The 14,651-nt window shown below is 46.1% G+C and overlaps 1 protein-coding gene across 1 annotated transcript; it reads right to left on the reverse strand.

Moving 5' to 3' along the window:
* Positions 1-4,632: 4,632 nt before the first annotated feature.
* On the reverse strand, positions 4,633-6,362 carry LOC105498149 (dual specificity phosphatase 23). The gene is made up of 3 exons (XM_011770021.3): positions 6,209-6,362; positions 5,835-6,103; positions 4,633-5,023 (listed from the first exon to the last, which is right to left on the reverse strand). The coding sequence occupies exons 2-3, from the start codon at positions 6,099-6,101 to the stop codon at positions 4,838-4,840; spliced, it is 453 nt and encodes a 150-aa protein (XP_011768323.2). The 5' UTR covers positions 6,102-6,103; positions 6,209-6,362; the 3' UTR covers positions 4,633-4,837.
* Between the last annotated feature and the right edge of the window lie 8,289 nt (positions 6,363-14,651).

Below are 14,651 nucleotides of genomic sequence, written 5' to 3' on the forward strand. Positions count from 1 at the left end.
AACCTGAGAAAAATTTTAAAGTAATGGAAGAAGTGCTTATGTAATTCATTTCTAAGTCAACAGGGGATTATATTTTAGATGGCGTTGGAGGCTTGAGGCAGAAGCCTGTTAGAGATGATGACTGTGCTGGCAGCCTGCACGCTCCCAAGTCAGAGTTATGCCACTGAACATTGAGCAGCAGGGCTGGGAAAGTCGTGTGACTGGAGAGCTCCACTGATGGCCCTGTGAGTCCAGATGACTCCATTCTGGGGAACACGAGATGCTGTTACATATTTTCTAATTACAACAAAGTCTATTCTCACTGCTCCCAAGAGGGAAGGCGGTTTACAGTTAGATAGCCCTAAGTTTGAATCCAGCTCAACTTGGTGACTGTGGGCAGATCACCTAAACTCTCTGGATCAGTTTATCCATCTGTGCACTGGTTATTGTAATACTTTGTTCATAGGGTTTTTGTTTTGTTTTTTCTTTTTCTTTTTTTTTTGAGGATGGAATGAGATAATGTCTGTAAAGCCTTTGGCATAGTGCCTGGCATGCATTAAGGGCTCAAGCAACAAGAAAACAGAAAGGGTATTAGGGTTTTCAGTAAATCATCAGACATAAAAAGACATTTTTGAGGACTTGATACCAGACACATATGCCTTAAGACTGTTATGCCAGATAAGGATATCTGTTTGCTTTGAATTAGATAACAGTGGAAGTGACAGAACCACCCTGATAAATCAGTGTCACCATTTTGCTCTTAAATACTCAGGCCACATTTTTAATTTATTTTTTATCATCCAGCCCAAAATGTCACTGGGTCACATTTTAAGGAGAAGCACATAATTCAGGTGCTATTGATGTCAGTGTCAGATGCAGCGTTGTTCTTTGGCTTCCTAAGAAAAATAAAAAGGGTGGTCATTGGAAGCCATGTTGATGAGACGGCCCATGAGGCCAAGCTCTAATCGTGAAGGCAGACTCCTTTGTGGGCTGAAACCAGGAAAAGTCTTGGCAAGTGGGATGCCTGGCCAAAGAAACATGAGCTCTGAAGTTATGACTTGAGTTTGTATCCCAGCTCCATCAACAGTGTGTGGCTTTGGGCATGTTACTTATCTCTCTAAATCTCAGTCCATTCATCTATAAAAAGGGGGAAATACATGAATTGCAGAGTTGTAAGGATAAAATAATATAACACAATGTATGTAAAACACCTGCTACATGGTAAGCACTTTGTAAATGATGGCAATTATGATCCTATAAGTAAGACAAGTACGGTCATGAGAAAATGTAAAATGCATTTGTGGTAATTGACATTGTTTTGTGACAAAGCAATCCTGTGAGACCAGATTCTCAGAAAGAATGGCAGGATACCGACAGCAGAACATTTGATTTGAAGCTTGGCACACAGGTGCAGTTCATTCTGGGAAATGGTTTGTGGTTTGGATCAAATCTCTGCCCCAGGTAATGTGCTCACCATTGCCCCGGGAAGACTGGCTCTTGGGGATAATGGGGGGCAGTTGGGACCTCCTCAGCCAGAGGAAGAGTGGTGATGAGCCTCCTGTGGACAGGAGCCCCACGTGTTATGAATGGTCAGGATGTAAGGGTGATGACCAAGTATAGCTCCAAGGGAGGTGTGTGCCAGCCTCAGTGTATGCAGTGTGTGGCCTATTTCTCCACTCCAGTCCTCTCTGCAGTAGGACGCCTATGTTGGGATACATGACTTGTGAGGCAGTCATGGAATCTAGAACTCAGAGAGCAAAAGGGCCCCCGTCAGGGAAGGATGAGGAGGAATCTTCTCAAAGAAGAGTGTGGCTGGTGCTCCTTCTGACCTGCTTCCAGTTGTTTCTGCATCTGGACAATTTTCTGAAAGAGGAACCCAAGAGGTGACTACTGCAGATATGATATGAAGGGATGTTTTCCAGATAAGAGAAGCCTCTGTTCAGCAGAGAACTCTGATCATGTACCAGAGAATAAACATGAATGAAACGTAAAAAACCATGGGGGTGGGAGTAGATGTTACTGCAGCTGTGCCCATCAGCAGCTCATTGAGAATCAAAGTCTCCTGAATATGGGAAGTTAGTGGTGTCTATCACTGTCTTGGGAAACCAGCCAGGAAAAAGGCTGAGGGACCAGGGATGGCTACGAGACATTGCTTGAAAAGGTAGGAGGTTTGAGTTGGTCCTTTCTGCCCTATTAAAATGTGTGCATCCACAAGAGACATTACCAAGTATGTTCCCACGTCCACTCCCAGAGGAAATGAAAGCCAATGACCGCATCCAGTGCTTGTTGGTCTGATGCAGTAGTTCTCAATTGAGGTCGATTTTGCTCCCCCAGGGGACATCTGGCAATGTCTAGAGACATTTTTGGTTGTCACATCTGGGGGGAGGAAGGGCATCCTACTGGCATCTAGTAAATAGAGGCTGGGCAAGCTGCTAAAGATCCAACAACGCACAGACAGCCCTGACAACAAAGAATCACCCACTTTCAAACGTCAGTAGTTGAGAAATCCTGGTTTGAGGCAAATGTTCTTTTTAGATGGTGGCACGGATCATCTATCTCATCTATCTCGGCGTAGAATGGGGATATAGCTAGTCTGTTACCCCTTACTGGTAGCCATAGACATAAGAGGCCTTGGTGAGAAGACAAACAATTGGGAGTGGAAATGAGCCTAAAGGAAGCCTCAGGCTAACCTCCCAGGTAGATGGAAGGATAAGGGCAGAGTTTTTCATTTCAAGGCAACTCTTACTTACTTAAAAAGCAGTTTCCATAAGCACTTAATTATATGTGTATTTCCCTAAGGAACTCTTGAGGCAGAGGAGACTTGCTTAAATTATGGGGATGGAGGCAGTACACAAGGCTTTAATGGGGTTAGAAAAATTTTTTTCCTTTGAAGGAGCCTTGGGAGGAAGGGAAGGGTATATTCCTCTTCCACAATGCAGAGATGTGGGGAGGATGGAGTGACACAGGAACAAAGAGGCAGAAAGGGCAAGGATTGGTTGTATGGCCTAACAGGTGAGGATCAGAGCGGAGACAGGAACTCAGGGAAGCTTTGTGCCTCACACCCCAATCTCTCAATCCATCCTGGTAATCCCTGACTGGAGGGGAGGGGTTCAGGAAGTGGCCCATTCACACCCTTCATGCCCTACTCCCTTCACATGAAAACACACACACAATCCTTTGGAAGATGTTCTAAACAGAATGGGGCCATACTGTTGGGGGAGGGGTGAATGGGGGAGGGCAGGGTAGACAGAACTTTTGGTGACAGGAGGGTAAGGGTTTCAGTGCATCCTCTATTTGCGTTCTCATTCCTCTGTTGCAGCTGGAATGCCTGGAATGTGTGCGTTTCTTCTCTTTGGGAGACATCCTCACCTGAGTAAGCTAGGTGGGGACTAAGCTTGAAGGAACTATCACTCAGATTTGACAAATAAAGGAAAACTGGGGAGAGGGCATCTTATGGCCTTAGATTGGCAAGACTTCAGCTGATATCCCTTGGTTAAGGTTGAGTTGGACAGGGATGAACTGGGTGGTTAGTAGTGGAAGGTGGAAAGCAGCAGAAAGGACCAGGTGGCTAGGCCTGTCTCTGGTCTATGACACAAAAGATGAGATCTACAGGGGAGCCCTTGACTCCCCCCTCTTCTGTGTCTCCACTGGAACTGGAATGCATGTCTACAATAGCACCTATTGTCTGTGGTGGACTCTATCTGTGCCCACCTTCTCCAGCAGCCTGAGCTCCCGAGAGCAGGAACCATGTCTCATTCCACTGTGTGGCCTCCAGATCTAACAGGACTCATACAGGTACATACAGGAATTCACACATTTTATGGTGTATTTCTATCTTATTCAGCCTGCTGTTGCAGAAAAGAGCACAGGGATTCAGGCAGACCTACAGCAAAGAGTCCATGGGGTGGATATATGCCATTCTTCCCATCTCTCATAAGTCAAAAGTGTAGTGGTGCTGGCAAAATAGGGCCCAACAGGAGGGCAGAATGGGGTCCAATAGGGGATAACTGGAGGTAACATCTGAGAAACATGGGCAAGATTTAGAGCCCTAGAACTCTTCATTTAATTGTTAAATATCTGCTCTGTGTAACTGCCTAGATTGGCTCTGTTCTTGAGTCCTTTGGCCTGAGATTGTGGGGCAGCAGAATAGGCCAGACAGCCCAGATGAGCTGAGCAGCACCTGAGGTTGGTAAGAGACGCCCAGCCCTGAGGAGGTGGAGACGGTGGTTATCTGTGAGTGTGACATCCAGGCTGTCTCTACCCCCAGAGAAACAAGGGTGACACGTGTGCAGCAGGTGGGCCTACACGGAGGGGCCTCCTGGCCTGTGAGCATCAGAGACCTGGCAATGCCAGGAGGCCAGGCTACTCTGGACCTGAATCCTTTTCATTGACTAGCTCCCCCAGAAAACACGTCGAATATTGTCAGGGAACAGATACATAGTATTTCAGCATCTTCAAGGGATTGAAGACGTGTGTTGCTGTTTTGGCCCATCCTTCCACTTTCTAGAAGTGTGATGATGGGCCTCTCTGAGCTTTGGCCACCTCATCCAAAGAAGAGACATGGCCCATCTGCCTTTCCTGTATCACAGGGCTACAGTGAGGCTGAAATAAGTTGATGTGTGGGAATGCTTTATAAAGTACCATGCAACGTGCCCTGGTTTGTACAACTCATTTATTCAACAAAAAAGTACAAGCCTCCCCTTCAATCAAGACCTGCCTGCAGGGGTGGGCTACTTCAGTGTCTTGAGCCACTGGGAGCTAGAGGGTTTAATACTTTAGTCCACTTCCCTTCATCTCTGATCCCATCGACAACATGGGGCAGGGGAGTGAGGGCCCGGTAGAAGGGTACTGAGGCCCCTTATTTCGTTCGCTGGTAGAACTGGAAGACTGCTTTCTCCTGCTCATAAGTCTCGATGGAGCCGGGTCGTAGTCGTCGGATTTCAGCAATGGCATCTCCTGCAGCCAAGCCCCGCTCTTTTACCAGGTAACAGGCCAGCATGGTGCCAGTGCGGCCAAAGCCCAGGGCACAGTGCACTCCCACAGCCTATGAAGAGGGAGCTCGATGGGTGCCGCCCAACTCCCCCAACCCCAACTGTCTCCTGTCCCTCACTTGGTTCTCCCCACAGCTCCTTCTTCTGTGCCAGGTCCAGGGCTCTGCAGCAAAGTCAGGGAGGGCTGTCCCTGCACTGGGTGGCTAAGAGGCCTCTGCAGTGGCTGGTTCAAGAGCTGCCCGCCTCCGCACAGCCCTCCACCTGTGGTGTTCAATACAGAAACCACTCGCCACGGCTACTGTGGCTACTGTGTACTTGAAATGTGGCTAGTCCAAATTGAGATGTAGTGTGAAAAACGCAACAGGGTATGAAGAGGTAGTGGAAAAAAGAATGAAAATATCTCATTAAGATCACCAAAATTAATTTTATCGCTTCTTTGCTTTTTAAGAATGCGGTTGCTAGAAAAATTAACATTACATGGAGCCACTTACGTTCCGTTATATTTGGGCAGCTTTACTCTAAAAAAAAAATGGTAAACAGCCTCCACCTGACTTCAACCCCCACCTCTCTCAGGTGTCTGTCCACACCCTTCTCTTTCTCAACTCACAGTATTAGCTGGTTTTCACCGCCTCTCCTCAAGCCCAGTTCGCACTGCTTCGCCCTCTCTTTAGTTCCTTCCGTTTAGCGCCTCCCTCCCCCGCACTGGCTTCCCAGTCTCCCGGCCAGTCTCCCGGCCCTACTGTCTGCCCCTAGTACCTCCCCGAGCCCAGTTAAGTTATTCCAGGCCGGGTCTCCCCAGCTCCGCCCGCGTCCCCGGATGACCTTCCAGGCCCCTCCCTCCCTGCGCTGACCCCGCCCTCTGACCTCTCCCCGTGCGTTGGCCTCGTCCACGATCTGCACGAAGCGGTCGATCTGGTCAGGGGCCGGCGGGCAGAAGTCGGGGATGCGCAGACGGTGCAGGGTGACGCCGGGGCAGCTGTCGCTGTGAGGGGGCCCGCGCTCTGTCAGGGACACCAGGTGCCGCACGCCCAGGTCCAACAGGAACTGGTAGTGGGCGGGGAGCCGCGGCAGCGCCAGCCCCGCCAGCCGGCCCGGAAGCACCCAGGAGAAGTTGGGGGGCTGCACGCCCATCGCTGGGAGAGGGCACAGAACAGCGGGTCATGGGGGGCGAGGCTGGCCAGCCCCGCTCCGCCCACCCATCTCCTCGCCCGCTCCGAGCTGGGTAACCCACCGCCTACCTGGCCTCGGCGCCTCCCGGGCCACGTGGTTTGCGGGGCGCCGTCCTCTGGGACGCTCTACCCTGCCGCGGGGATTGGCCCAGACCCTGGGGCGGGGCTGGAACGCGGAACCCAGGCTCTGAGCGACCGAGGGAAGCGCCGCGATACCGCCCCGCCCGAGCAGGTCACGCGGTGATTGGCTGGCTCATCATAATGGGCGGGGTTACTTCCGCGTGGTTCAACCCACTCAGCTAAGAAGGAAGACCTGGAGCGAGTTAGGAATTGTTTGCTGCGGAAGGGGCAACCCGGGGTCGGGCTCTGCTGCGCCCTGGCGGCGTGTTGCAGTCATTGCGTCACTAGCGCCTGCCCCTGGCTCCCCGCGGGCCGGCCTAGTTCCACCTCCTTCATGCTGGATGCCCTGGGGTTTAAGAGATGACAAATCGGCTTTCTCCCAGGACGAGGAGTCTGCTCTCTAATGACTGACTGGTAGTTATCAGCGACTTTTTGAACTGTTCCAGTGAGAGGGAATTACTGCTGCGCAGGAGGCTATTCTCATTTTTTCATTGCTGGAACTATTAAAAACTTACCTAGGGTAATAATTATAGTAATAATAACCAGCACCAACAGTCAACCCCCACTTCTGTCAATCCGGTTGCTCCTCAGGCCTTATTGAGCATTTATTATGCGCCAGATAGTCTTCTAAGCACTTAACACATACTCATTTAATCGCCACAGTTATAAGGTAGGTGATCTAATGAATCCCATTTTATGGATGAAAAAACAGAGGCACTGGAGAGGTTAATAAACTTGACCAAAGGATGATGACTAATGCCTCCAAATCTTTAATAACACCGCCATTTCCTAAAGTTAAATGGAACATTGTTTTCTCTTCACATAACCCCCTCATGTCCCCAAATATTATCTGGGTTAAACGCTTGTGGGTTTTCTTAATTTTTATTAGTATTTCATATTTCTTCATTTTTCAAGGCTAGTTCTCTGGGTCACTGTCCCCTGAGCAGGCTAGAGTTGATTAGTGTTGTTCTTACAAGGTGGGGGGTCCTAGATCTGAACACCGTTTCCTCTGTCATCTGACCAGTCCATATCCTCATTTGAGTAATGTGCTTGTAGCGATGCAGACTAACTGTAATTATGAAAATAGTTAACCCTTACTGAATTTGTTTATGTGCCAGGCCCTGTGCCAAGCGCTTTCTGGAAGAACCACATGTGAAAGGCATTTTTGTATCTTTTTTGTACATGAATCATTGGAAGCTTAAAGAAGTTGGTTAACTTGGCCGAGGACACAGTGATCCAAGCCCAGGGCACTTGGCCATGAGGGTGTATTATATTTCCTTCCCTTTGCACCTACCTATGACACACGTTTGACCATTTAAGCCTTTGGCTTCAGCAAGATGGAAAGGAATTTGTCTTCTCCTAAAGATCAAAGCCTGCTCTGACCCTGTGGGAAATACACTTACCGTTTACCCAGACAACTACTTTCCCCAGGTTCCAGGAGCTGCCAAATCTCCCCTTTTGTTCCTTCCAGACAATCACAGCCCTAATTAAGCCCTTCCTGTTTGCACTCTCATTTCCTACATAAATTCCTATCAATCTTACCGGCCCTCCCCAGTTTATTCCTTTCTCTGTTTCCTAGCCATGGTCTCTCAGCCACCAGTCACCTCTTCCCCCCACCCCCTGACCTCCCACTTCTCTTCCCTATCCAACTGCTCTTCAGGATTTCTGGTCGCACTTGTTCTTGTGAGTTAACCTCTTCTTAGTCCCTTTGCCTTGTTCTCCTTTCTTTGCTTCCCCTACTCATCAGGGAGCTTTCCACTTCACTCCCTGCCCTCCTATGTGCCCGGTCTTTGCCTTCTTGATATCCAGCTCAAAGCCCATCTTCTCCAGAAGGAGAAAATTTTTTTGGGAGACCTAGATCTTCCTCTTCCCTGAGTCCCCTAATAGTGATTATCTCCCTCTTGTGGGTTTCTGCAGGGCTAGCAGTGCACCCATCAAACCACTGGGGCCTCCCTGTGGACAGGCCATTGGCTCCCTTTTTAGGAAGCTCTGCCCTTCCCTTCCAGCAGACCCAGATGGAAAGGGCCCAGGGTCCCTGCCTTAAGCTGTGTCCCATTGTCACGGGTGCCATTTGATGTTTTGTCTTGGGCCCAGGGGGCCTCAAACTGTAAGGAAAAACCCTCTCTGATGGTTTCGTGGCTCGGACTTCTGCAGTTAACGGGACTTCTGCAACTAACCACCTCCTTGTCTGCCCACATACATGATACTGACCTTCTTTTATTTTCTCCTCTGTACAGAGTTACCTGACCCTCAGGAAGATTTAGGCTTTTTTTGTTTGTTTGATTGTTTTTGTTTTTTCGTACTCCCATCTCACCTTGTATAAATATGTCTTCCCAGTATAGTAATTTCATTGGATTGAGGATATTTGTTTGCACAGGAGGCAAGAATGCATTGTTCCATCTTTGAATTCCACACATCTAATATGGAGCCTGAGCCACAGGGCTCAGAATGTTAAATAAACAAATGAATGGGAAATTAATAAGTAGAATGCATTGGCAAGACTGGGAAGGTACATTTCTAGGAGTGAATATGAGTCTGTCAGACCACGTGGCAATGTGCGTTTGTAATTCTTTTTAAATGCACAAGTTTGAGGACCGTGTTGGGTATTGGATAGTATCTCTTTGAAGTGTATTTTTTACTTGACTATGCTTTTAAATAAAGAATGGCTGTGTCAGTATGATCTTGGCTATGTCTAATTAGTATTTTTGTGAAATGGGATAAATAAAGCTTGTTCTTTATAGAGCATTGCTCCTGTGGTGTGCATGTGTGTGATGGCATGTATATGTGAGTGTGTTGGAGGGACCATGTTCCTGGAGAACAATCTATTGACACTGATAGTGGGCTGAGTAATAAGCTTAAGAAATTTCCCTGACTTCAAGGAATTTACAACATCCTTGGGGGGGATTTAGACTCTGATGTAATTATTCTTTGGACATATAATAAAGTATTAAATTGCTCATCAAAGACAATCAGATAATACATATTAAAAAGCCAATTGTGCAGTAAAAACAAGTGCAAAAGAAGTCAGTGGGGGGAAGATAAGCTTGAGATGGAACTACCAGAAATGTCTTACGAAGAGAGGGATTTTTCTTTCCATTTTGTCTACTGTCCAATGAAACATTCAGCAGACCCAGCAATCCCATTACTGGGTATATACCCAAAGGAATATAAATCATCTATTATAAAGATACATGCACTGTATGTTTATTGCAGCATATTCACAATAGCAAAGACATGGAATCAACCTAAATGCCCATCAGTGATAAAGAAAATGTGGTAGATATACACCGTGGAATACAATGCAGCCATAAAAAGCAATGAGATCATTCTTTTGCAGGGATATGGATGGAAATGGAAGCCATTATCCTCAACAAACTAACACAGGAAGAGAAAACCAAACACTGCATGTTCTTACTTATAATTGGGAGCTGAATGATGAGAACACATGGACACATGGGGATGGGGAACAACAAACACTGGGGCCTGTCTGGGGTGGGGACTGGGGGAGGGAGAACATCATGAAGAATAGCTAATGGATGCTGGGACTAAAACCCAGGGGATGGGATGATCTGTGCAGCAAACCACCATGGCACACTTTTACATATGTAACAAACCTGCACATTCTTCACATGTACCCCTGAACTTAAAAAATAAGGCTCAACAGATCATTTTTAGGGTATCCCAGCTTCCCTTTTTCCAGCTGATAAAAATGTTTTGACTTAGTTCTTGTTCATGTTGAAGCCCCAGTTCCCTGATTGGCTTGATGCTAGTGGCAATTAGGGGTGCAACTGGAATCAGAGACTTTATTCCTCCAGGTAGGTCCCTGTGTTCCACCAATGCAAAGGATTGCTTGGGTCCAGGTTCCTGTGGCCCTTGGACTACAGTCAGAATTCTCAGTGCCCTCAGTGTTCTGAGTTTTTAATGTCTAAACACACTTCACACCTAAGATTCAATGATCTGGAGATTGAACCTAAGAAGAAATCATATGGCAACTAGCTTCCAAGATGGCACCCAATGAGCCTTTTCATGCCTGCGTAGTCCTTTTCCACATTGATAGGGCTGATTTTTGTAACCAGTAAGATATTGTGGAAATGGTGGTTTGTGACTTCCTAGGCCGCATCAAAAATACTTAATTTTTGCCTTGTTCTCTTTTGGAAAGAAGACCTGCCGTGGGAAGCTTTGGGAAGCTTTGGGAAGAAGCCAGCTGCCATGTTATGAGAACACTCAAGCAGCTGTGTGGAGAGATCCATGTGGTGAAGAACTGAAGCCTCCTACCAACCATCAAGTCAATGGCTCACTATTGTTGCAGTGAATTCTCCAGCCCATGAAGAGTTTAGATGACTTACCCAACATCTTGATTATAGCCTCATGGATTCCCTGAGCCAGAACAACCCAGCTAAGCCTCTCCTGAATTCCTTACCTATAGAAACTGTGAGATAATAAATATTTATTCTTGTAAGCCATCAAATTTTGGGTAATTTATTATGCAGTAATATGTAGCTAATATAGATAAAATATTCAATTTGAAGGAAAGAAGAAAAATAACTTACAATAAACTCAAGAAGTAAAATAAAATTAAGGTTAATTCAAAAAGGAAGAATTATGCTGTAAGCAGTTGTGGTCTTGTGTGTATGCAGGGATGTTGTGATAGGTTAATACAAATTTTCCATATTTGGAGAACCATGCTTTGTGGGGGAACCAACCAGAGTAGTCTGGGCATGAGTTTTATATGTGTATGGTATTGGAGGTATAGGTTGCTGTGGTATTTGTATGGTTAGAGATGATATACAAATTATTTAACAATTGGTCACGGCACAAGAAGCAAGCAATTAGAATGGAGCCTCTACCAGAACCATTACCCGCAAACAAACAGTGAAGCTACCCTCATGTCAGTTGGATGTGTGTCAGCCTTCGGAGTAGAGGCTCTGAAATGGTCTGGGGTGTGGCCAGATTACCTTGGACATTTTAATATAGGTCTTTCCACAAGATGGCACTGATAGCTTTTCCTTGTTTCTCTTTTTTTTGTCTTGTTGAAAAATTTGTGATTTGTATACTGTTGCAGAACATACCATAACTGAAATCTCCCAATTTACTAGTTGATTTCTTGTACTTTTGACAAGGCAATTGCCTTTATGGCACTTAAATTTTTTTTTTTTTTTTTTTTTTTTCTTAGATCATCCCAGGAGCGCATTGAAAGTTTAAGTTGGGGTGTTGGGAATGCTGCCTCGCATCAGATGCTATCATCATGGGAGCTGCAGATGGGGAGGGAGGTGGGGACTAGACTGGTTTTTGAAAAGCCATTCAACAAAGGCAGGTGAGAGTGGAATCAAGAGGGAGCACTCAGGGGAGAGGCACTTCTGTGATCAAAACCATTTTGGTGGACTCTCTCACTTCTGTTCATGCTGCCTTGAGCCTCAGCTGAGCCGTAGCCTGGCCGGCACTTTGATATCAGCCTGAGGAGACCCTGAGCAGAGGTTCAGCTAACCTGTGGCCAACTTCTAACCTACAGAACTGACATCATAAATGGTGTTTCTTTAGCCATTAAGTTTGTGGCAATTTGTTATGCAGCAATAGAAAACCAATACAGTTGCCTTTATTTACTTTGTTTTCTTATCTTCAATATGCTCACCACAGCACTAAACCTTTGAAGTTTCTAAACTGCTGTATTGCTTTTTTTCTTTCCCCTTTGTTTTAAGTTTTTCAGTCTCTGAAACTATAGGCCGCATGGGTTCATTTTCCAGTGCAGATGCAACAAAATATGATGAACCAGTGGAGCTCACAAACTGTCAGCATCTGGTTTCCTTTGGCACCTTCGAAACTCCTGGCTGCTCCCTCCACCACCTTTAGACCAGTGCTTCTCAAGGTGTGATCCACAGTTGATGTCACCTGGGAGCCTGTGATAAATGCAGAATCTCAGGCCGTCCGACCTATGAGATCCTCAGGTGGCTCATAAGCACACCTATGACTAAGAAGCCCTGGTGTAAGGCTTGTCTGTCCTGCAGCTCTGTTTTTCCTTTGGTCGTCGGTAGCACCCAGAAAGTGGTCTGGTCACAGAGGGGGTGAGTTGGAGATCTCCAGGTGTCTCTTCTCTGGAGCTGAGAAGTTTTAGCTGAGCAGGGCTATGGGCAGAGGATCTGGTCAGCAGAGAGAGAGGCCTCAAAGGGGCCTAACTGGCCTGGGTGAAAACTTGAAGTCAGTTAGAAACACCTAAGAATCCTGGATTAGAACAACCCATCGGCTTTATCTACAGGTTAGAAAGATGTCCAAGAAAAACATGCTTAATGTACATGTACCTTTCCTGTTTTTTGTTCCAAGGAAGCGCTTGGTTTCCAGATTTCCTTTCTAGAGGAATGCTTGAAACGTGGCTTCCTACTCTACCTATCTTTACACTAGTTTCCTTTCCAGGCAAGGCAAAAAGTGCCCCAGTCATTATCCTCCAATTTAAATGTCTCTAGCCTCCCTGTAGTTTAGGGGAAAGAAGGCACCACGGACAACCTTTTTTCACACAAGCCCCTCCTTTCCCCTCTGTAACAGGCCTTCTTCCCACCCAAATCCCATCCCCGCAAAACCTCCTTAGGACCCTTCATCTCTGTAGATCCCTGGACTGGCCTACTCTATTCCGGCCTCTACACATTTCCCCTCTGTGCAGACTTTTATAGAGCACAGAAGTTACTTTTCCAGTTCTTCAATAACTCCTTATTGTCTTCAAGAACAAACCCCCAAGATTTACAGACTGGCATATCAAGCCCTCCAGGATGAGGCCTCTTGCTTTTTCCTTCAGCCTCACCTTACCTCATTCGTCTGCAGCAGTGCTTTTCCCGTTACACTGAACAATGTGCAGTCAGTCAGAGAAGCAGAGCTCTCCTATGTGCCTGTGCCCATGCTGTGCTTTTTTCCTGCCCTGCTCTTACCTTTGGCCTGCAGCAACACCTCAGCTTCCTTAAGTTTCACTTTGGAAACAGACCACTTTCTCTAGGAAGCTTTCCCTGCTCCAATTCATGTTTTGTGTCCCTCTTCTGAGCTTCTGCAGTGTGTGTATTAGAATATTTATGACATTATATATTAAACACATATTAAAGCTTTTATTGCTATATTATAAAATAATATGTTTATTGTAAAAGCATTAAAATACGTACACATGCAAAATTTTAAAAATGATCACCTATTACCTATTTATATTAGTTGGTGTTCAATTAGGAAAAGAGAAACCATTCTATGCTCTCCTAGTAGGAAAGGAAGCAATATAAGGAATTCAGGGTTTACATACCTGGCAGGTGGGCTGATCTGAGCTGGTAACATCTAAATGAGATTCTCTTTAAGATCCTTCCTGGAAGCAATTCCACTGTAAGTCTCAGGAACTTCTGGGAAATTCCCACCAGTTATCTCAGTCTCTGGCACTCATGTTGGGGGGTCTCAAGAAATTCACCTGAATGCTGTTTTCAGCCTTTCGTCTGCCTATGCACTTACCTGTCTCTGGCAAATGATGGTCTCTCTTTTCTTTCCAAATCTTACATAGGTGCCTCTCATTGGCACTCAAGATCCATGGGAAGGATTTTGGAAATGTTGCTCCCAGGATCTCCTCTCTGGTACAGAGAGCTTAGTCATGAGTGGCATTGATATTAAGTTTATGAGAAACAAGTCACCTAAAGATAACCACATTTTGGTGCACCACCTTTCACATATATTTGCGTGCATGTATAATGCACATATAAAACTCTCTTTTTAGTGTGCTCTCTCTATATCTATATACATTTCTCCCCTCTGGCTCCTTCAAGGTTTAATGAGCTCTCTTCTCTACTTTGTAGAGTAGGATTCCCAGCACTGGCTTGATGACACCCTGGAGTGTCTTCATTTATCTCAGGGGGTGCCTTGAAATTCACAAAACAAGATTAATTTAAATTCATTTTCATTAAAAAAGTAAACAGACATTATATAGTAATTACAGGTACAAGTGTGTGTGTTGAAATCAAACTAATAAATGCTTGCCTTAGAGAGAAATTAAGAGGATGGGGGTGGGGTTGGAAGGGACCACAAAGGTGGTTTAGTCTGAATCTTTCCTAAAACATTTCTCCCCACGAATTACTGCCAGGTTGGTATTTCCCCAAAGTAATCATGTTTCTCAAATTGGAAGTCTGGGCTGTTGGGAATGAAAGCCCCCAGTATGTGGGCCTATCTTCTGTGTATACTATGAGCCTGACATAGAGTATACCCTCAGGAAACACATTTGGATTGACTGTGTGTAAGGGTGGGACATGGTGGTGGTGACTAGGGAGGGCGCATGGCGCATGAGAGTTCCAGTTTTGTGGGGTTGGAGGCCATGACACATCAGCACAGATAGTGACCTGGGTAGCAATCCCATTTGGATTCTAGGAGAATATAGTCTCCCAAACAA

The sequence above is a fragment of the Macaca nemestrina genome, chromosome 1, assembly GCF_043159975.1.
Source record: "Macaca nemestrina isolate mMacNem1 chromosome 1, mMacNem.hap1, whole genome shotgun sequence".
NCBI lineage: Eukaryota > Metazoa > Chordata > Mammalia > Primates > Cercopithecidae > Macaca > Macaca nemestrina.

What these genes read in the sequence shown, in the direction of transcription:
- LOC105498149 (XM_011770021.3), bottom strand. Translation starts at nt 6,101, where the DNA reads ATGGGCGTGCAGCCCCCCAACTTCTCCTGGGTGCTTCCGGGCCGGCTG. An exon ending in AGGCCAACGCACGGGGAGAG is followed by an intron (nt 5,024 to 5,834) that starts GTCAGAGGGCGG and finishes CCCTCTTCATAG; the next exon opens with GCTGTGGGAGTGCACTGTGC.